This window comes from Anarrhichthys ocellatus, unplaced genomic scaffold (genome assembly GCF_004355925.1).
Source record: "Anarrhichthys ocellatus isolate YVR2014 unplaced genomic scaffold, GSC_Weel_1.0 scaffold15, whole genome shotgun sequence".
Classification (NCBI taxonomy): Eukaryota; Metazoa; Chordata; class Actinopteri; order Perciformes; family Anarhichadidae; genus Anarrhichthys; species Anarrhichthys ocellatus.
The window spans coordinates 8,488,571-8,509,464 of NW_022280045.1; the positions used below are offsets into that span (position 1 = coordinate 8,488,571).

General features: G+C 42.9%; 3 protein-coding genes across 4 annotated transcripts; 2 read left to right on the forward strand and 1 right to left on the reverse strand.

The window, feature by feature from the left end:
* Positions 1 to 1,372: 1,372 nt before the first annotated feature.
* LOC116387827 (phosphatidylinositol 3-kinase regulatory subunit gamma-like) lies at positions 1,373 to 7,363 on the forward strand. 2 transcript variants are annotated; one of them, XM_031855246.1, is made up of 10 exons: positions 1,373 to 1,715; positions 3,707 to 3,818; positions 3,922 to 4,020; positions 4,132 to 4,312; positions 4,432 to 4,548; positions 4,683 to 4,825; positions 4,943 to 5,119; positions 5,240 to 5,314; positions 5,432 to 5,602; positions 5,716 to 7,363. In XM_031855246.1, the coding sequence occupies exons 1-10, from the start codon at positions 1,661 to 1,663 to the stop codon at positions 5,990 to 5,992; spliced, it is 1,407 nt and encodes a 468-aa protein (XP_031711106.1). In that variant the 5' UTR covers positions 1,373 to 1,660; the 3' UTR covers positions 5,993 to 7,363. The 2 variants fall into 2 exon arrangements, with proteins under 2 accessions (XP_031711106.1, XP_031711107.1); XM_031855247.1 differs by having other exon boundaries at positions 4,686 to 4,825.
* A 6,578-nt stretch (positions 7,364 to 13,941) lies between these two features.
* ipp (intracisternal A particle-promoted polypeptide) lies at positions 13,942 to 19,565 on the forward strand. The gene is made up of 10 exons (XM_031855361.1): positions 13,942 to 14,010; positions 14,366 to 14,778; positions 14,879 to 15,090; positions 15,233 to 15,452; positions 15,597 to 15,752; positions 15,879 to 16,046; positions 16,137 to 16,274; positions 16,812 to 16,934; positions 17,100 to 17,320; positions 17,401 to 19,565. The coding sequence occupies exons 2-10, from the start codon at positions 14,451 to 14,453 to the stop codon at positions 17,623 to 17,625; spliced, it is 1,791 nt and encodes a 596-aa protein (XP_031711221.1). The 5' UTR covers positions 13,942 to 14,010; positions 14,366 to 14,450; the 3' UTR covers positions 17,626 to 19,565.
* Positions 17,806 to 20,708, reverse strand: LOC116387905 (transmembrane protein 69-like). The gene is made up of 3 exons (XM_031855362.1): positions 20,570 to 20,708; positions 20,323 to 20,368; positions 17,806 to 20,147 (listed from the first exon to the last, which is right to left on the reverse strand). The coding sequence occupies exons 2-3, from the start codon at positions 20,359 to 20,361 to the stop codon at positions 19,440 to 19,442; spliced, it is 747 nt and encodes a 248-aa protein (XP_031711222.1). The 5' UTR covers positions 20,362 to 20,368; positions 20,570 to 20,708; the 3' UTR covers positions 17,806 to 19,439.
* Between the last annotated feature and the right edge of the window lie 186 nt (positions 20,709 to 20,894).

The following is a 20,894-nucleotide window of genomic DNA, read 5'->3' on the forward strand; positions in this document are numbered from 1 at the left end:
GGTGGATATAATGCCAAAAAAGAAACCTGCTAACGTCCCATAACTACCTTTTGGAAAGCTAAACAGCATTTGCATAAAACATGCAAATGATACACCGTTTTTTTTGTATTTTCAGAGACGCTGTATTTGTTGGAAATACCTGTCGAGTGTGTTTTTTTCCTGTCTGCCTGTGAGGGCAGCCTGCATACAGGCTCTCTTGCCGAAATACGCTGCATCGTGGCAGTTAGTTTAGGACGTTTCATGGGCACTGACATGGACACAGGCAAGAATGGTCTTACTGATGGGTAAAAAGGGACGCCGGAGGCAATTACCTCCCTGACTCTCTGTCCTCGGGTCAAAAGGGGAACGGCCATAAACGCCTGGACACCAACAGAGACAGACCTCTGACCATGCAGGCCTTGTTTCGCTCTCCCTGCAGCTACGTCTGTCAGCTGGATGAAGAGGCCTTGGTTGTTTAAATTTATAGCACAACGTTAATTCTGTGTCATGAACGAACAACAACGCATGCATTCACCCAACATGGAGGTATTAATCCTGGTACTTTGTACCACATGAAGATAGGAACATTATGAATTTCCCATCATGAAATAATAAATGCTTTATACCTGTACATTGATTTCCAAGGCCCAGATGTTAACACACCTGCTATTACCTACCATGTCTTCAACTGGATGGTGTCAGAGCAGCAATAATTCTGTTCCATTTTTTTTGCTGCTGAACGTGTTCGACAAGCTCAACAAGAATATAATACACACTTGTCAAATAGGCAGGCAACTCTGTCACCTCTCAGACAAAGGGCTTTGAGTCATGGTGCTCTCTGGATGCCAAACAGCTGAAGACGCTTTTATTATCGTAAAATCTATTGCATGATGTCATTCTATTGAAACCTATTCACTGACTGGTAAATTGGGAAAAAGCTAACGTTTCAGAAAAAATGCTTTAATTCCAAGTTGTAGAAAGTATTTAAACACATAAGGCATAGGTTGTGTTGCCATTAAATGATTCAAGCTTAATAAACTAGGTTTTTCAATTTCCATTCATGCGAGGAAAGGAATTTTTCAGCTGTTAACTGTGCAGGTTGGGGAGAGCTGAATGAAACGGTCTGGAATGAACCATTACAGCTTAGGGTGTCGCTAATGTGGCACACACCAACTATCCGCGAGTGGAATTCACATATTAAAAAGTTATATTGCAAATTATACGTATATAGACTTGTTTTCATTTAACTATGAAACATAAACTTGACTGGGAATGATTTACATGACCGTGAGACTTGTAAGAAAACATCCCCCCCCCTGCTGTAGGTTGGACCGCGCCAAGATGATGTTACGAACAGCCCTTTAAAGTCGCTCTACTTCCGAGATGAAGTAAAGTAGAGCTCCTCCGCGCAGCAAGAAGGCACGAAGTGACAATCTATCTGTGCGAAATAACCCCAGTTAGACAGGATATGTTGAGGATACACAGTCGGACTTTGGGATGTTTCACGAACTCGGAATCAAAGGACTTTTATTTTTGTCCGAATCTATGCTGGACGTGGCGGTTGCGACTGCACTGAAGTAGTCTACATTTGCGGCAAAAGAAACGACCGTTTTTCTTTATTATTTTTTCATTTACGTGCAAAGACACCAACAGCAACCTGGACTACTCTTTTGGACCAGGAATGGTTTATCCTCCCGAAGGTTTATTCTACATCGAAATGGATCAAGCACCACCAGGTAAGTTAGGGTTAAAGGCAGCCATTGTCTGATCTGCGGAGGGTCCAAAAAAAAAAAATTCGCTTTTTCTTGCTTTCTCCTTTTGCTTGCATCCTTTCATGTAACGCCTTTACTAAAGCTGACAAACGCCGTGCAGGTGATAGTAAAAACGTTATAATGGCCCGGGTCCTCGGTGCTGAGCTCCCCCAGTGGCATTGCCCAGGCATGCATAGCGCAATTCACTTGCCAATTACGTAATACCTTTCGGTGGAACCAGGCGCAGTGGCTTTCTTTTGTCCCGGGCGCAGATGTCAAAAAACTTGGGACACAAAACGTATGACAGTTTTCGCATCTCTCCCGTACGAATCAAACACATTCACTGCATGCGTGGTGACAACGCGAAGAGTGCATTTTGAGAAAGGGAACGTGGTTTAGAGGGTTGCGTTAATAAAGCGCCGCATGAAACGACCGCTTTGTTCTCCTCTGCAGCCAGCCGTGGTTAATTTGTGCGCTAGCTCTGGAAGTAGGCTAGAGGCAAGCGGGACTAGGCAGCACGTCTCATGACTTAACTCCGGGCAACTCACGAACACTTCATTTCTTATTTACATTTTGTCACTTGACCTCAACGCGTTATTGGCTTATTAACATGTGCGCAACACTTTAATTGTGGCGCGATAGTGCCTTTATTCTAAACAACCACCTGGCTAATTTAATTTGACACCAGCTAATTAAAATTGCACCATGATGTAATTAACTATTTTATGTGTGTTATCAATGACTACTGCAGTTGATATGACACAATAGAGTAAGAGCTCAAAGTGATTACTACTGACAATAATAACAATACAGACGCGCTTTATTGTTCCTATGACGTCTGTGCTGTAGAGGCACTTTTACTGACACTTCAGACTTCACTGTCTTTTCTGAATTGTACACATTTGATTTGATATTTGTTATTATTCCACACTTATTATTAATGTATTATTAGTATTACACGCTCTGTGCTGGTATGCGCGTGTGTGTGTGTTTCGGAAGCCGGTAGAGTTTCTTGGCAGGAGACGGATAAGGGGGGGGAAGGTCTGCGGATTTAATTTTGCTGAGTTCAGGAGCTTTCGGCTTTTTTACGTGCTGTTGCACCTGCCTTTTGTTTGTTTTAAGGTCAGGAAAAAGAGGAGAGCGGATGGTGGGAGAAACCCACATTTTCTCCTCTCTGAGGCTGCTCTTGTATTCTCCCCTACTGCCTCATGAAAGGCACTGTTGTCCCGCAGTGAAATATATCGCCCTTCACCTCCTCTTGATGCGGTTTTAGGGTAAAACGCTTTAGTCGTTCAGCCACGCTCGCAGATAATATTCCTTGAAAGGTTGATGGGAAAACTTAAAGAGTGTCTGTTGGCGTGCAATTGTTATAAAAATGGGAGGGCTGGTCCAAGACACTCATAATATAATTCATGGATTACTCAATCCCTTTTCGTGGACTTCGGGACAGAGCCAGAGGCTGCTGCAAACTTAACAAGTTGGACTTTTATCTGCCTTGCAAGAGTTGCAGGCAGCTGAGCACATAAAGCGTACAATTTCTGGAACACTAAAAGAAAACATGTTTCACATTTGTTGACTGATGGGGCTCAGAAAATGAGGACTGACTGCCACATTTCCCTTTTTTTTTTTTTCTTTTTTTTTTTTTTTTAGTGCTGACCACACTTGGTAATTATTTGGCAAGTGATATCTCTTGGAGACATGCCTGGGCTTGTCCCAAGATCTTGACAGGCTCCATCAAGCAAGGGTGTGACAGAGTGTGTGTGTGCGTGTCGGTTGGGGGGGTGGTATACACTCAGAACACTGCATTTGCTAAACATGCATATACACAGACATCCTTGAATGCAATAGTCATAATATTGAGAGAGCCGCATTCACAGTAGGTTCACCTGATCTCATAACAGATCGATGCTATGCGATCTCTGATAGATCCTTTGCATTTCCTTTTCTTAAACTGCCTCTTTCCCTTCTGCTTGTAGCTCTCCCCCCCAGGTCAACCAAGCCAGTGTCCTCCACCATGAACAACAACTGCCCTTCGCCACCTACATATACGCTACAGGACGCCGAGTGGTATTGGGGAGACGTGAGCAGGTAAATGATCTTTAAACACTACAAACACTGAGTATGTGTTGTTTGATTGTTTAGCGTTTGGGTAAAGTTAGACCCGTTAACCGATAACTGATTTTCCCTTCAGGGATGAGGTGAACGAGAAGCTCCGAGACACACCTGATGGCTCTTTTCTGGTGCGCGACGCATCCACGAAGCTACAAGGAGACTTCACGCTGACGTTGAGGTAAGCAGTAACATAGTCTGATCGTAACAGCACGACCACAAACACCATCAACGGGGGTTTCAGTTTTACATCAATAATCTAATTTTGCGATACGACTCTCCGCTTTCTCAGGAAAGACGGGCACAACAAGCTGATCAAGATTTACCACTGCGATGGGAAGTACGGCTTCTCCGACCCCCTCACGTTCACTTCAGTGGTGGAGCTCATTTGGCACTATCAGCACCACCCGTTGGTGGAGTACAACGCCACACTGGACCTAATGCTCACGCATCCCGTGTCCCGCTTCCAGCAGGTCAGTGAGCGCCAGTATTTTAGTTTTCAAGAGTCTGAAAGCGTAAAAATGTTTATTTGTTTTAATACGGAGGATTATCAATTGTACATATTAAGTGTCGTTTTTTAATTTTACTTCAGGTGAAAGGGGACAGTGTCGATGTCGCTGGAAGAAAGCTCAAGGAGGTTCACTGTCACTATCAGGAGAAGTCAAAGGAGTTTGATCGGCTTTATGAAGCTTTCACAAAGACCTCACAGGTAAAAGCAAACCTATTAAATGAGCCCTGCATGTTCCCGACTGTCTGTGACATCAGTACTTTTTCTGAACAGTGGGATTTACATTGATCGGTCTCCTGAGTCTTTTCTAAGTGGATGTATTGTTTGTGACAAAGGAGATCCAGATGAAGCGAACAGCAATTGAGGCCTTTAACGAGACGATGCTGATCTTTGAGGAGCAGTGTCGCGAACAGGAGCGCTACGGAGAAAAGTTTGAGATGAACAAGCAGTCCGAGGGAGCCGACAAAGATCTGGAGAGGTAATTCATTACATCACGGTCCGAAGAATGTCCCTAAATTTGGTTCAATTTGGCTGCATGTAAAGCCATTGTCGTGAACTGCATTCAGACCTGTGAACTTTACTTTCCCCTTGTTAGCTTTTTGATAAATTATGAGAAGCTGAAGTGTCGTCTCGGGGAGATATACGAGAGCAAAATCCATCTGGAGGATGACTTGAGAATGCAGGTGGAGGACTACAGAGAGACGGACAGGAAGATTAACAGCTTGCGGCCTGACATCATCCAGCTACGCAACATCAGAGACCTGTACCTTAAGTAAGTGTACTGTCACAACATTGTTTGTGGTATCTGCGGAAAATATTTCTCTCGCCGTTCTGTAAAGTATAACTATTCTATATCAAGATTAAACCTTTTCTTTACGCTTCTCCTTACTAGCTGGCTTAATCACAAAGGCGTCAGGCAGAAACGCATAAACGACTGGCTGGGGATACTGAGTGACAGCCTGGATGAGTAAGTATGGAAAGAAACATTTCACAATAAAACCTTTAGCTTATAAATGAGAGACTTTTAACACAATTGTTACGGAGGTGTTACAACACAACTCTTTTCTTTTTTTTTTTTTTCCAGCACATATGTGTTGAAGGGAGACGAGAAGAATTTGCCACATCAGGATGAGACGAACTGGTTTGTTGGCGAGCTGAGCCGGACGCAGGCCGAGGAGATGCTTCAAGATAAGGCTCCTGGAACATTCCTGATCCGCGAGAGCAGCAAACAGGGATGCTATGCCTGCTCTGTTGTGTGAGTGTAATCATTTTGGAAATTCTGGACAACGGGTCGAATTTTGAGATTATTATGCATGGTGTAATTGTGCGACACTCACTGATGAGTTTTCTTTTCTTTATTTATTACAGTGTGAATGAAGAAGTGAAGCATTGTATGATCTACAGCACACCGCAGGGATACGGCTTTGCTGAGCCATACGACGCCCACTGCTCACTGAAAGACCTTGTCCTGCACTATCGCCTGCACTCCTTAGCGCAACACAATGACGCCCTGGATGTTCGGCTGTCCCATCCCGTGTACGCGAAAGCTGCAGCCACCACACCTTCTCAACACACAGATGAACGCAAACTCTTACAGACTCCGAAACACACGGCGGGGCTCCCGCCTGCCGCTCCAGAGATGTAATCCATCGGGAAAGAGACAAAAAAAAAGGACATGTTTACTGTATCCTGCGAGAATGACTGCATCGAATGTGCATCGTGTTACGTTTTGCACTACAGTGATTCCATCGTTTCTGTGAATGGGATTTCACAGATTGAAGTGGGAGTGGAACTTGAATGTCAGCTTGAACTTTTTTTATTTTTGTTTTCGAAGAGACTGTTTAAGCTTTTATTATTTTTTTATTTTTTTTTTTGTACTTCATTTATTGCCGATTGTTTAATGGACACCTTTTTCGGTGGGGAGGTTGACAACCAGAAAATTGCTCACTGACATCGGGTGCTGCACCTTTGTTAGACTTTGACTTTTACAACCAGAGTTGCTGGAGATGTCCATTTCTCTAGTTAAATTGTATTCAGTTCTGAAGATTTGACCAATAGTTTAGAAATATATTTGGAGTTATATTTGTGCCTCATTCTTGAGCATGTGATGGCACATTGTGAGCACAGAAAAAACACTTTTGGAACACATCATTTATATTTAGTAGATGAATTATTTATCATGGAAAGACAATTTTAATTTGAGCAAAAGAAAAAAAAATGTTTTTTTTTCTCCTCAATAAATGTATTGACCTATTTGCTAATATCCACGTAAGCACAGAATGAGAACCTCTTTAACATCTGCCCTCTCGATGTGTACATTTCATTAAATGTAATGGTTTTGTTGGGCAGAGGGTGCTACTCCTCATTTTGTAAGAATGCCATAATGTGGTTTATAGTAATTACTCAATTAAGTCAGCTAGCCATGTACATATTCAGGGCTCTACACACTGCTCTGGCAATCACAAAGGAAGCCAATTAGCTCAGCTAGCTACTTCTTATATGACAGACGTTAGCTAGCAACCGAGATAACTAGGCTGCAAGCTTATAAAGTAAACAGTAAATAACAAAGGTTCATAAAACCCGGTATGTCACCAAACCTGCTTAGACTGGAGCGGTTTATAATCCTGTTTATCTTCTGGTGCTTCCCTACTCTCCTAGTAACCGAAAATACTAACAATCACAAAATGACTTACTCCGGTTTTATGATTGACTGGCATTGTGGCATATTGTAACACGCCGAATCGGAAGTAAATCTACATCGTGGCCAAACGGGGGAATTACAATTTCCAGTTCTGTCACGTGATGCCATGGGGCCTAGAAAGATTGTTCCCCATAGACTTACAGTGGGAAAGAGATGTCTGTAACTTAGCTGACAATTTTTGTTTGACACTTGAATAGCTCTCATTTTAATCATTCGGTCCTAAACGTTGTAAAATAAGACCGACGGAAGATCCGGGTAATTTTATACCCCGAGGTCAAACTTTTTTTTTGCTTCATGCGCCACTGAGCAACTTTACCTAGGAATGAACTGAGCCTCCACCGCCGTACACAGTTGTCTTTACACATCCATGACGAGATGTTGAGAGGAAGAGAAACAGTGAACTAGTGTCGAGTCACACATTGAGAGTGGAAACGAGTAAAACTGTGGTGCAGGTGTGGATAACAGGCAACACTGTCAGAAGTGTGTGTGTTTTAGTTCACTCAAATTAAATAATTCTTTGCATGACACTCTAAAAAAAAATACAATTTTTGATTGTAAAATGTATTTTTCTGTGCTCCAAATGTCTCGTTGTGTTCTCATGAGTGAGAGATGCGTTACTACTACTTGGTGCATTTGTGCGGGGGGGGGGGGGGGGGGGGGCTGGGGATAAAGAGGGGCTTTTTTCCGTCATACTGGTTTGGTGGACCAAACCATTTTTTTGGGGGGGTAAATGCCACGTGTGAATATGTGAAAAGTCGTGGTGCATCTTGACAATTTGCCCCTTTTCTTAACAAGACATTCATATACAGTGGACAACTATGTAGCATTAACATCCTGTAGAATACCATTGTAAGAGCATACTCAATGTTATACACATTGACCAAAGCACTTAATAGTGAGCAAAACTACAGCCCTGTTAAGTCTGGTTATTGCAATTTGGGCAAGGGGAGGGCAATTAATGTACACCTGCTGATGTGCTGATCAAAACATAATCTGAAGTACTGTATGTTATATTCTGTTACTCAAAGAAGTATAACCTTTTTGTATTCTATATATATTTTTTCTATAAACATGCCACAAGATGAAAGCTTGAAGAAAGTGCAATCCAACAGTATTTCTACTGTTGCAGTGTGTGACGATGATGATGGTGGTGGTGAAGGTAATGCTGTTATGAGAGGTTGACATTTGCCACAAAAATGCACTCTCTTTGGTGGTGTCGGTATGATGTGGCCTCCGATGTTTGTGTGAACTGCCAGAGGTCCGGAAGTATCCTGCCTCCATTACTTGAACTGTGGCATTGCTCGAGCTATGAATGTTTTTTTTCATGACATGCAGCCTACATAGCTTAAGAGGAAAGGAATCCATGTTGAACTTGGCACATTTTTCAAGTTTGAGGACAATAGATACTCTGTACAGAGAAACTGTAAAATGTATTTCTGAGGTTGGTTTATGGAAAGGAGGGTGATTAAGCCTCTTATAAAAATATAACTCCACTGGGGGATTGAGGAAACTCCTCGGGTGAAGCTAAGCAATGTGAGATCCTGACCTTTTTCTTGCTGAAAGACAATAAACTGATGAGGGTTTTGTCAACTTACGTAATCGGTTGCTTTCTTTCACAGTTTATTGCTGAAAAAAAAAAAAACAGACACTGTGCATTGTGTCGGTTTTTTTCACTTACGGTATTTCTTTGACACGAGTAGAAATATCCAATACAAAGCATAGACTGACAAACTGAGATAAGTAGTTCAGTAAAATGCACCGTATGTCTCTAGTGGAGCCGTTTGTCGTCCTTTGAGCTTATCCTCGGGTCAGCAGAGATAGGAGGCAGCGAGGGCACCGGAGGACACTCTGTGGACAGATGGAAGAGAAAGGAAGCGATAAGACAATAGCAGGATATGTGCCGGCCCTTTCCCTACTCAGCCCGGGCCGCCGTTGAGTCACCAGAAAACAATTCATCAAACCTACTTCACGAGGAATTTGCCCCGTTGTTAAAGACGACTTTCCTGAAGCTCCTGTGAAAGGAATGCCGCTCATCCGTGTACATTTAGCACCAGCTAGCTTGAGTTTGGTTATTATTATGTTGATAAATGTTTTTATTGTTTCGTTTTTAATAACCATCTATAAAGATACACTTGTGTTTGTCACTGATGCTGACGAGTACCCTCAACCCCGGTGACACCACCACTGGTCCTCCGTGAGCAGAGCAACAGGTGGCTTCTTTCAACTATCACATGAAGTCTGTGTTAGGTAAGGATTAATGAGGTGCACAGGGCAGGGATGTTCTGGGGTAGAGCCTCAGTTCCAGGCCACGGATTACTCCCTCTTACCGGTGTGTCAGCACACAGAGAGAGCTGGTGGACAGGCATGCATTGCGTGCCCTGCTAGGATGGACCCACCAGATGCAGGGGGAGGCCGATAGAAAAGACAGAACAGACCATACCAACAGCTGAGTCACACTCAGGAGAGAGTGGGTAGAGAAAGTGTGTGGGGTAGACGGACAAGGGGAGGAGGAACAGGAAAGAGTGCATTTTTCTACCTCCTGTACAGGATGGTATGAAAAAAAAAATGAAGGCCGGAAAGGTGAAGTTATGCTGTTGCTGTATTTCCTTCGACCTGAAACTACCCCCCCCCCCCCCCCCGCTTTACCCCTAAGCTATTTGCTTTCACAGCACTTCAGCATCTTACTGCCCAGTCCCACTTTTCATTGGCTCCTTGAATCAAAGTTTATCTATGTAAAAGCCCCCACGTCTTTTTTCTTGCTCATACACATAGTACTTATCTTCCCTTTCTCTTCCCTTATCGGTACACCTCAGTCGCATAAATTCGCTCGTTTAAATTCATAGTCATTGTGCTTTACAGTTCTCAATTTAAATAAGTTCTGGCCGTGGGGGGGGGGGGCAGGTCGAATTACCTTTGGAGTCACGCCTAAAATACACACACACACACACACCATCAACTGTCTCACAGGCTCACGGAGGAAGAGGTTTTCGCTTTCAGTTTGGCAGCAGCCAATCGCGTCTCTCCTCCCCTCTGTCTCCGTCCGATTCCAGCGTTTTCACGCTACCTGACGAGCCAATGGGAGGCCGAGAACGTGCCGGTGTGACGACCAATCAGCGACCAGTTGCTATGTTGGAGGCAGAATCGATAAGAGGCATTTTTTTCCCCCTCTCTCTCTCTTTTTTTATTTTTTTACTAGCTCACATTATAGCTGGCTTATAGGCTGAAGGCAAGAGATCCTGTTGCCTGCCAAGCAGCATGTAGGCTACAGACTGAACCCTTAAACATACCAGCTCCACGCTTCCTTTGAAACCTCTCTAATACCACCACAAATAGACATAACAGTTTGTCTGTATATTGTTTATCTGTGTGTTTGAATGTATCTTATATGCAGTGAATGCATCTATAAATTAACTATTTTGGTTCACAGGTTGTTCACCCTTGTTGAGTTGTTGAGGTCATGGAAAAAGCTAGAAATTGCTTCCAGGCCTGGCTGGATTATGGGAAACTGATGCACAATCAAACAGTTTCACAAAGAAAATGATGTTGTGAAAGTTTGTACGTGAGCTTCTCTCTTCAGGTACTTTATTCCTCAATATCTTGGCTATCATTTAAAGAATAGCCCAAATAACAACATGTCTGGTTACTTGCAGTAAGCCCCCAATACAGGCTGAACAATACCTTGAAGGCTACAGTGAAGAGGCTGTTGTACATGTTCAACAAAATATTTAGGATAACATTTAGGCACACAGGGATTTTTAAGACATATGTCCTACCAGACGTCTCTTGCTTTACTGATCTGTGAACTCAAATAAAAACAAAAAAAGAAGAAAATGACACTAGATCATGGATCCTGAATCAAATCAGTTTAGAATGAATCATTATATGAATTGCAACTTTTACTTGTATTTCAAGTTGACTAAATTAGAAGTGAAATTGCATGGAATAACTTCACTAAAGAAACTTTAATGATAAAGAAGAATTCCCCGCTGTGGCGTCACTTACTAGTCACTGATGATTCATCTATTTGCAATGTCGGTGACCTCTGGTGACAGTGATTGAAGTCGGGCCTCAGATCACACTGAGATGAGAGGTGACACTGAGCAAGCTCTTATTAGGGGACAACTTAATGCTGCTTGCTGACAAACTACTCAGGGGGAAATGGCAATCCAGATCCATAACCACATCAGATTCACATATACCAGCTTAGACGGGGATGGAAGATGATCCCAGCTCCTTGAAACAGGTCGAGCAAGATACTCAACTCTAAAATTATAACCTTCCTTTTGGATAAATGCTCCACAGCTTGCATGGCACACATATTACATTGTACTTCTATTTCTCAAGGGAAAAAAATCCTCACTAATGATTTCAGCGTCCCGCAAGCTCTCAGGACAATCTCATTGTGGGAGTTCAGCTCTCAAATAGATTAAAAAGAACCAGCAGGCTCATGGCCAGAAAAACCAACGTTGCACCGGACCGACTGAATGCAGATGACTGAGGAGATTCAGAGTTCAAATCCAAAAATCCAGCTCGGTCTGAAAGCATAATGCTGTATGTACATTGTAGGAGGTGAACTCAATCAAGATAAAGTAGGAATTACGCAACTCACAAGTCCTGTCAGGTGATCGGAGAAGCTTTGTAGATGAGATAACTTTTGAAACTATAATGTATTTGTAATAAGAAGGATATTGTATGATCAACACAAAATAAAATACCCTCATCATACAACAGATATCTTTACATAATAAGTTATATGTAAAAACTCGTACAGAGCCCTTTTATTACTTGTTTTGCATTATTTGGTTTGATTTTAAATCAAGTACAAGTACCAAGTAAAGACTGAACTCTACCCTGTAAGAACCCTTTGGCTGTCAGCTTCCTCTCATGATGTTTTTCTTTTTTGGTGACTGCAACGTCTAGCCAGTAGACAGAGCCCTGATGAAAAAGTCAGACATACCCTGCACTTAAAACAGAATGGTAATTATGGTGAACGCTTTCCATAGGATGACCCTCACACTATTTACTTTTTCTCCCACTACATGGGAGATTTGGGAGCAAGGCAAACACTCTGCCTCCCATCACCACAATGGAGAGACATGGTGATTGGTGAAAATGATGACAAGTAAAAACATTGCCAATAGGAGAAAAAATAAATAAATGAGAGACTAGAGCCATTCCTAAAAGAAATAAAAGCATAATGACACCCTGTAACAGAATCCCCTTCACAAAAATAAGGCTATGTCACCACATACAAATTCAATTTAGCACGTATTTATTAAAACCTGTTTTACAGGAAACACCTGCCCAGGCAGCATAAAGAACAAAAGGAAAAGAAACACATTCATATAACAAATGAAACACATAAAGCCTTAACACGAGGGATAACACACGGGAACTCTGCAATTAAATTAATTTAAAGGACTTTATGAATCTCTCGTAATGAAGTCAGTCAAACAACGACAAATGCCTCTCAACTAACCACATTCTGATGGACATATTATCACGCTGGACTTGTAGAGAACATGCGTGTCCCTCACTAACATGCATCATCTGTTGATTGAAGGGAGTCTGTTGTCAAACTTATGAGAAATGAATGAGGCTTTTGAATTACACACCGGCACTGATCACAAATATGCAACGTGAGTAACGCTACTCGGGCTTGGGTGGAAAGTGACAGTGCTCGAGCTCGAGCCACCATTGACAAAAACAAAGGATGAAGGTTACATCCTTCCAAGTTTTTATATTTTTGGGCTCCTATGATAAACATGTTGCCAAGTTAAGATTGTTTTGTTCAGCATTTAAATGGGGTAATTTAACAAAAGGTATCACATTACAGGTTAAAACATTACAACGGTTCAAGTTTGCTCATGGAAAGATCAATGCTGAAAGTATATCATGAAAAATAGTAGTATTATAATGCATATATGATATATGTGAAGTATTTATTCATTTGAGTAAAGTTAGGCTGTCATCACAGATTTATTTTGGCGAACAAATGATGCTACATAGTTAGTATTTTTTCAAAAGGGCGAGCTTTGCTTTATATTAGTTTACTCAGAGTCCATTACAGCTGTATCCAATAAGCTAATTGTTCAGCTGAGAAAATGGAAATGATGGATGTCCTTTAGGGAAACAGAACACGCTGGAAATATAATAACAATACAGGGCAGACCAAACCAAACGTGTAGTACAAAGGGTTGCCAGGTTGGCACACATCTACCTTTGAGTTTTAATTGGCCAATGTTGGTGCCACCTCATATTCTCTCGTACATTACTGGCTGTTAGTTTCTGGGTGACACATTGAAACAGCAGGAAATACAAGGCAAGTGACAGTTAAAATACTTTTTTCCTGCAGCCTAACTGTCACAGGCGTTTTTTCTAATTGGCCCAGGCAATGCTAAAGTTGTGTAAGTGATAACAGGTTTCCAACCTAATATTTACATCAATTTGATGTCAAGCTACTGATGTAAACAAACCAGACTGCTCATTGCCTGTTGTCTAAAACGTAGTGTTCAGTGGAAGAGGTTACAGCCAATACAGTGGAAGATGGCTGCATTTAAAATGACCCTGCTGCTATAGGCCGACATGCTGAGAATAATATGATAATTTAACTACATGGTAGGTTTCTGTGGGTTGTTGTCAAGGACTTTCCATTTGTTTAACTTCTTGTTCAAAGGCAACACTGCCACCTGGTGTTGTGTGTTATAACAAACTCCAAACTGAGAATAATTGCGTAAACTGACGGGGAAAAAAATTAAAACTTAAACTAAATGAGCCATACCGTCGTGTAATCTAAAGTTCCGTCTCCCAGGACTGTCAATAAAATACAACAAATGATGCAGATACATTAAAATGCAACATTCTCGAGGATTGATTAGTTATGACTGGACTGGAGATGCCAGAAAAGAGCAGTCGATCCAGTGTTGACAGTCCGGAGGGCGACATCCTCAGTAAACTTATGGGTAAGTCGCAGCTAAAATCAAGCTGATTTTCGACATTTTTTTTTTCCAACATAAATCCGTAATACTCTTTAAGTTGACACTGTCGGAGAAGGGATTAATCGAGCTGTGAATGCGTCTCATTGCAGTTCATTTGATTGATGAACATGGTTGAATCCACCCTGGTATGCCTGTTGGCTAGCATGTCTGGCTAACTGCGGTAGTGGGTGTTTCTTTTTATAAGCAATATATCAACAGGGTGACGGACAGTGACTTTGACTTCAACCATGAGACAGTCAAGAAAGTTTATGGCTTATTATATTGCCGATATTTCCAGGCGTGTCACTGACTCCGGGTTGTTTTGTCGTTGGTGCATCAGTTCGTGTGTCTTTCAGGTCTGTTTCATGCTGAGACTCACTGAAGAGGTGGGCCTCCATGTTTAACACAGACCGACCCCAGCTGCCATGTCCTCCACCTCTATGGCAACATCCACTGGCTGTGTTGGTGGTGATACCCAGGCGGCGTCCGAGCAGGCTCTGCTGGCCTCAGACCGCTACGCCAGACTCATCCTGGCCCAGATGAACAAGATGCGGCTCCGCACCGACTTCTGTGACGTGGGGCTGAGGGTCGGCAGCCGGGTCTTCCGGGTCCACAGGCTGGTGCTTGCTGCCAGCAGCCCGTACTTCTCCGCCCTCTTCTCCGGGGGGATGAGGGAGGCGGATAAGGAGGAGGTGCAGATCCTCGGAGTGGAGACTGAAGTCTTCGAGGTTTTGCTGGACTTCATATACACAGGTGCGCGTCCATCCTGATGTTCCCCGTCATCACCTTCCACAACATCTGTGTAATTTTGTACCATTTTTGCTGAGTGGCTGTGTGTACCCTCTCCTATCAGGCGTGATCAGTGTGACAGTGGAGAACGTCCAGGAGATGATGGTGGCAGCAGACATGCTGCAGTTGAACGAGGTGGTGTCGATCTGCGGAGAGTTCCTCAAGGGCCACATGGACCCGTCCAACTGTGTGGGCATCTTTCAGTTCCTGGAGCAGATCGCCTGCATGGACATGTTGGAGTTTACTGAGAACTACATCCATGTTCACTTTCTGGAGGTATGAAACAACAAGAGGCACTGTATGTTATATTATCTCTCTGACAATACTCACCTTATAGGGTATGTGTGTGTGTGTTGCTGTCAAACTCTGTTCCAGATTTAGTTTGGTGCTAACAGATCGCCTCTATTAACTGCTTTAGGTGTGTGTCACCGATGAGTTCAGGGGCTTGTTGAAGGATCAACTGGTGAGGCTGCTGAGAAGTGAGGAGCTGAGAATTGAGGACGAGTACCAGGTATTCACTGCAGCCATGGACTGGGTTCTCCAAGATGTGGCAAAAAGGAAAAAACATGTAGTGGAGGTGTTGGAACCCGTCCGCTTCCCTCTGCTGTCTCCACAGAGGCTGTTCAAGTACATAGAGGGTGAGGGACACATAATATTTCACACATCCCTTTTATATTTGATATTCTTTTTGATTTCTACTCACAATAATTGCTATACAATTGAGTAGGTCACGCATGGTAAACAACATCTTGAAATGTTTGACATTTTGACTATTTTTAAAGGTATTACGGACTTTAGCCTGCGGGTGGCGCTGCAGACTCTGCTGAAGGAATACACTGAAGTCACAAAGTCTCCCAAAGAAAATAAGATGTACAGTCAGCTGCAACCAGCCAAGATGAGACCCAGGAGAAAAGCCAGGAAATACCTCTATGCCATAGGTTATTTTCAAATCTTGTATCAACATAGAAGAGTAACCAGATGCATTTTGGGGAATAAAGACTGTATCTCAGTTGTTCCAAATAAGAAATGCCATTTAATCTTGGACTTTTACTTCCTGGTGGCAGGAGGCTACACTCGGCTGCAGGGCGGCCGATGGAGTGACAGCCGGGCATTGAGTTGTGTGGAGCGCTTCGACACCTTTAACCAGTACTGGACCACCGTGTCGTCCCTGCACCAGGCCCGCAGCGGGTTGGGGGTCGCCGTACTGGAGGGCATGATCTACGTGGTGGGAGGTGAGGGAGAGCTGAGGCCGTCTTTGTGTTTGTGGTCAAGCCCAAAAATAAAATAACCTCAACAAGGAATCATTTTTTTTCTCTCACCAGGGGAGAAAGACTCGATGATTTTTGACTGCACTGAGAGATACGACCCAGTGACCAAGCAGTGGGCTGCTGTGGCGTCTCTGAACTTTCCGCGCTGTGGAGTTGGAGTCTGCCCCTGCCATGGAGCTCTGTATGCACTCGGTAAATGCCACAGTGTCACCATTTTCAACCAAAATACAAGAAGTTTTTAAGGGCGCAAACCATCGATTTTTAAACGTGATGCTCAGTTTGCTAGTCATGGTTAGTGCTACTCAGAAACAGTTGCATAATGTCTTCTGTGGCTCTGAAGAGTCTGAATCAATTTCTCAACCTTGACAAAAGCTCTTCAGGAGTTGGAGCACTTGAGTCAATACTGGAGTGAAAGTGACAGATACCTGGTGGGAAAGGTTTAATGAAATCTGCTATTGAGTTGCATTAAGTGAAATGTAGGATCTAGTGTTTATAATAATAAGTAGACGTGTTATGCTTGTAGATTGTGAAAGAAGAAAACAAAGACTGGGTCATAGAATCTCATCAATATCAGACCAAAACAACATGGAAATACAAGCATTAAAATACCACAAATTACATTGTGAAATGATAAAATTGCAAATAGTAAGTGCAATTCAACCAATAACCAGCATCTTGGCACACGTCAGACAAAAAGCATAAGCTGATGATTGCACTGTGCCTCTGTAGGAGGATGGATTGGCTCTGAGATTGGGAAGACCATGGAGCGATACGACCCAGAGGACAACAAGTGGGAGGTCATCGGCAGCATGGCTGTTCCTCGGTACTATTTTGGCTGCTGTGAGCTACAAGGTGTGTTCCTCCCGGTTTGTTGAAGTGAAGTGCTTTTCTCAGTGTTGCCGCTGAACTCCCCTTCCCACTTCGGTTTACTACAGTGTATTTCTTTACTTCTCTGATGACTTATCCTACTCTCAGTGAAGCGGCTCTAAACTAAACACTGTTGTCTCTCTCTCTCAGGGTTTGTTTACGTGATTGGAGGAATCAGTGATGAAGGAATGGAGCTGCGTTCAGCCGAGGTGTATGACCCGATCTCCCGCCGATGGAGCGCTCTGCCCGTCATGGTCACGCGTCGAGCCTATGTGGGCGTCGCCTGCCTCAATAACTGCATCTACGCAGTGGGTGGCTGGAACGAGGCCCTCGGTGCACTGGAGACAGTGGAGAAGTACTGTCCAGAAGAGGTGAAGTGGGACCATTTCATATTTCTGTAATATCTGTGTCCCCAACAGTGTCCTCACCGCTGTAACTGGTCTTTCTACAGGAGAAATGGGTGGAGGTGGCTCCAATGTCTACTGCCCGTGCAGGCGTGTCAGTGTCGGCTGTTAACGGGCTGCTGTACGCCGTCGGCGGCAGGGCCGCCAGCAGAGACTTCTCCGCCCCGGTGACTGTGGACTCGGTGGAGATCTATGACCCTCATCTGGATACCTGGACGGAAGTTGGCAACATGATCACCAGCCGCTGTGACGGCGGGCTTGCTGTGCTCTGATAGCCAGGAATATTCAACTTGTGGACATCCATATCAGCACTTGAATCATCCCAAAACTGCATTGACTGAAAAAAAAAAAGCTGTACCTTAAGAAGCACAAAATTGTGTTTCTGTCTCGTGTAGGCTTTCGCGTGATCATAGATGTTATTTATACATGGATTGGACATGTTTTTCCTTTTTTATTTCTCCAGAACGTTTGACATTCATTGAACATATGACAGCAGATCTGAAACTGGAAAAACTGCCAAAACTACTTCCACCGATAAAATGACTCGTCTGGGTCTCTATTTTCAATCCACTAAATACTTTTACAGGAATATCAGTGGAAACAAACTTGTATTTGAAGACAAAGCGATCGTTGCGATAAGGATATTTTTCATAGCAGAGGAGTTCTATTTTAGATGGAGTTCTGCTCCTTTGGGAACAGTTCTTGGATAACATGTGAAAGCACTGTTTGTTTTGTTGATTTTTCTCTTTATTTTTTCTTCAAGAAACGTTTGAGGTGATGAGTGCGTTGCTACTTGAGCCGACTGAATAATGGAACCAAAGCTCCAGGGGAAGTGGTTCCTGTAAACAATTATAAACTTGAACAGCACACCAGAGCAGTTATTCCACTGGGTTATTTTTGTATATATATGATACTGTATATAATAGTGCCTCCTCTTAATCACTATTTACACTCAAGGGTGTTTGGTCATTTCACTCCTGACATTACTAAAATTTAGATTTCAACTTTCTGATGTTGAGATAAGCAACATCATTATAAGACAATGTCCAAACCGGTATGTAGAAATATTTGTACCTTTCTTATGGTAAGTTATCTCATCATGTTTCCTCTTTGGGTGTTGGGAGTTCATCACATTTGCAAGCTGACTGAAGTTGTTGCACAGTAACAGTACTTCCAATCCATAGTAATAGCTTTTATTGATTGCTTTTCAAACTCGATAAAAGAATAATGTTCTTGCTGGGTTTAAACTTCACCTACGTTACCTCTCTCCTTATTTAGGATAGTTTAAATTTTAAAAACTTAAAGCTGTAATATCACATTGATTTTGCACATACAAGTCAAACACATCTGAGTCGACTATACGTTTGCAAGAGATTTTCTGCACAAACAAGAAAATATTGGACCGCTTACCTCCAGCTCTGCCACTAAACTCAGCACTCGTGATTTACACGGAACATTTACGTTGAACGTCAATCTCCAGTAAAACTCAGCGAGATATATTTTGACCTTAAAGGTTGTGATGTGTGAAAATGTATCTCCTTTATGTGACTAATTTAAATTCTGGTGTCTGAGTCGTATATTGTAAAGTGAAAGAGATCGGTGAGGGTGTTTTTGAACCGTTAACATTAATAACAGAACTATACTGACTTATCGGTTTGGAGTTGGAAAAGAAAGGTATGCAAATAGTCCAATGTTTATTGTCCCCAATTTGCTCATTATAAATTGCCATAATCAAACACATTTCAATAAGGGTACTTTGTGTCTGGTGTTTTCACAGCAAAGAATGATTTTACAAATGTTTTCTGATAAATGTTTTATTAATTTCAAAGTCTCTCTTGTTTGACATTTTTATTTTTTAAACTCGCTGGAAATTTCTGTGCCTATTTTGCAACTGTTCTTAATCATTTTCTAAATGATACGCTACAGCTATACATGTCACATTTAGATATTAAATGTATTATAGGTAACAAAATGACTACTGTGCTTTGGTGTACTGTATGAACCCACCTGACTGTCTGCACATCTGCATCTAATTTCATATTTCTATTGAGTCCAAATGGCTCAAAATACAAACTGTCCTCTTAAATTAGTTCTGAATCTCTTTGATCTTCTTCTCAGTGCAGAAGTTTTTAATTGTCAGTGTAGCCACCAGTGAGAAGGTGGCGACCAGAGTGAGAATAGTCCGCATGGCTTTGAACCAGGAAGGGTAGCCTGGCAGCAGGGTCAGGTCATAGTGCAGAGAGAGACCCAGTCCCATAATAACTACCAGGGCTCCCTCTGCAATGTTGTCCCTGCAGAGCAGTGCCAGCCAGGCCAGAATGGAAGGCACCACACTGTTGCCCAAGTTCATCCAGTCAGGCTGAGCAGGACTACCAGCAGGGAGGGCAAACCCCCAGCGGGCACCTCCCAGGAAGGAGACTATAGAGGCTCCATAGACAACTTGAGCATATGCCAGTTCAGGGTAGAAGGAGTGTGTGGCAGCCATCAGGAGAGGGACAGACAGGAAAGGGATGAGCCCCGAGAGACCGAGGTAAAGAGCTGGTTTGGGAGCCTGGGCGAGGGCCCTCAAACTGAAACCCTCTTTGCGGTCGCCTTTCTCCGAGGTGCCTTGTGAATCCCTGTGGCATAGACGTGAGACCGGCCAGCTCACAGGCCTGATGCTCAACAACCCGTTGGTGGGAGTTAGTCTGGGTGGCATTGACCCCGAGGAGGCTCTGGAGTGAAACGGCTGCTGAGCTTTTGTTGTCATGTTTGGTGCTCTGGTTGTCTGCTGAAGACATCTCCATACTGGAACCTGAGAATATAATAATCATAGAGGTGCATAAACATCATGAGTGGGCAGAATCAAAGGTTTGGACCCAGGCAATACACATCATGACTTCTTCTTATAATGCTGGCACACATAGTACCTCTATATTAATGAGAAAGAAGCAAGCTGTATTGATCAACAGTCAAAGTATCTTTCTCACCCCAGAAATGATGCGTCTTCCAGATGCAAATCTAATCATCCTCTATCTGAAAAAGAGACGTTATTAATTAGTAATCAAACACTCTGCATAGCACAAACACACTGAAGTTATATTTATGATATAACAACCGCGGGCTAACGGTGGTGCCATTAACAGCTAGCATGCATAATCTCAACCTGATGCAACACAGAGCTATCCGACTGTAACAACCAATAAAACACAGCTGTTGCAATTACCTAAACCTTACCCTTTAGTTATTTGTCATCCAATGGTGTGCCACAGCCACTGCAGGCACAATTGCATGGAGTTAGTAGGTACTAAATTAATGTTAACTAGCTAAACTAAAGGTCGTTTGCAGGCTACCATTCTATCGGTGCTCGACTAAATGCCTGTCTCCTACTGAATAAGGCCGATGCTGGTTGGGCTGTCGGTGGCGGGGGAGGTATTAAGTTATATTCAAGATGGCAAAATCCCCATGTCCGTGGTACCAACACCATGTTCTACAATATATATTATTATAAAATATTTAAAAAAAACATCGTGTGATAATTTCACATGTGGACACGTTGTTT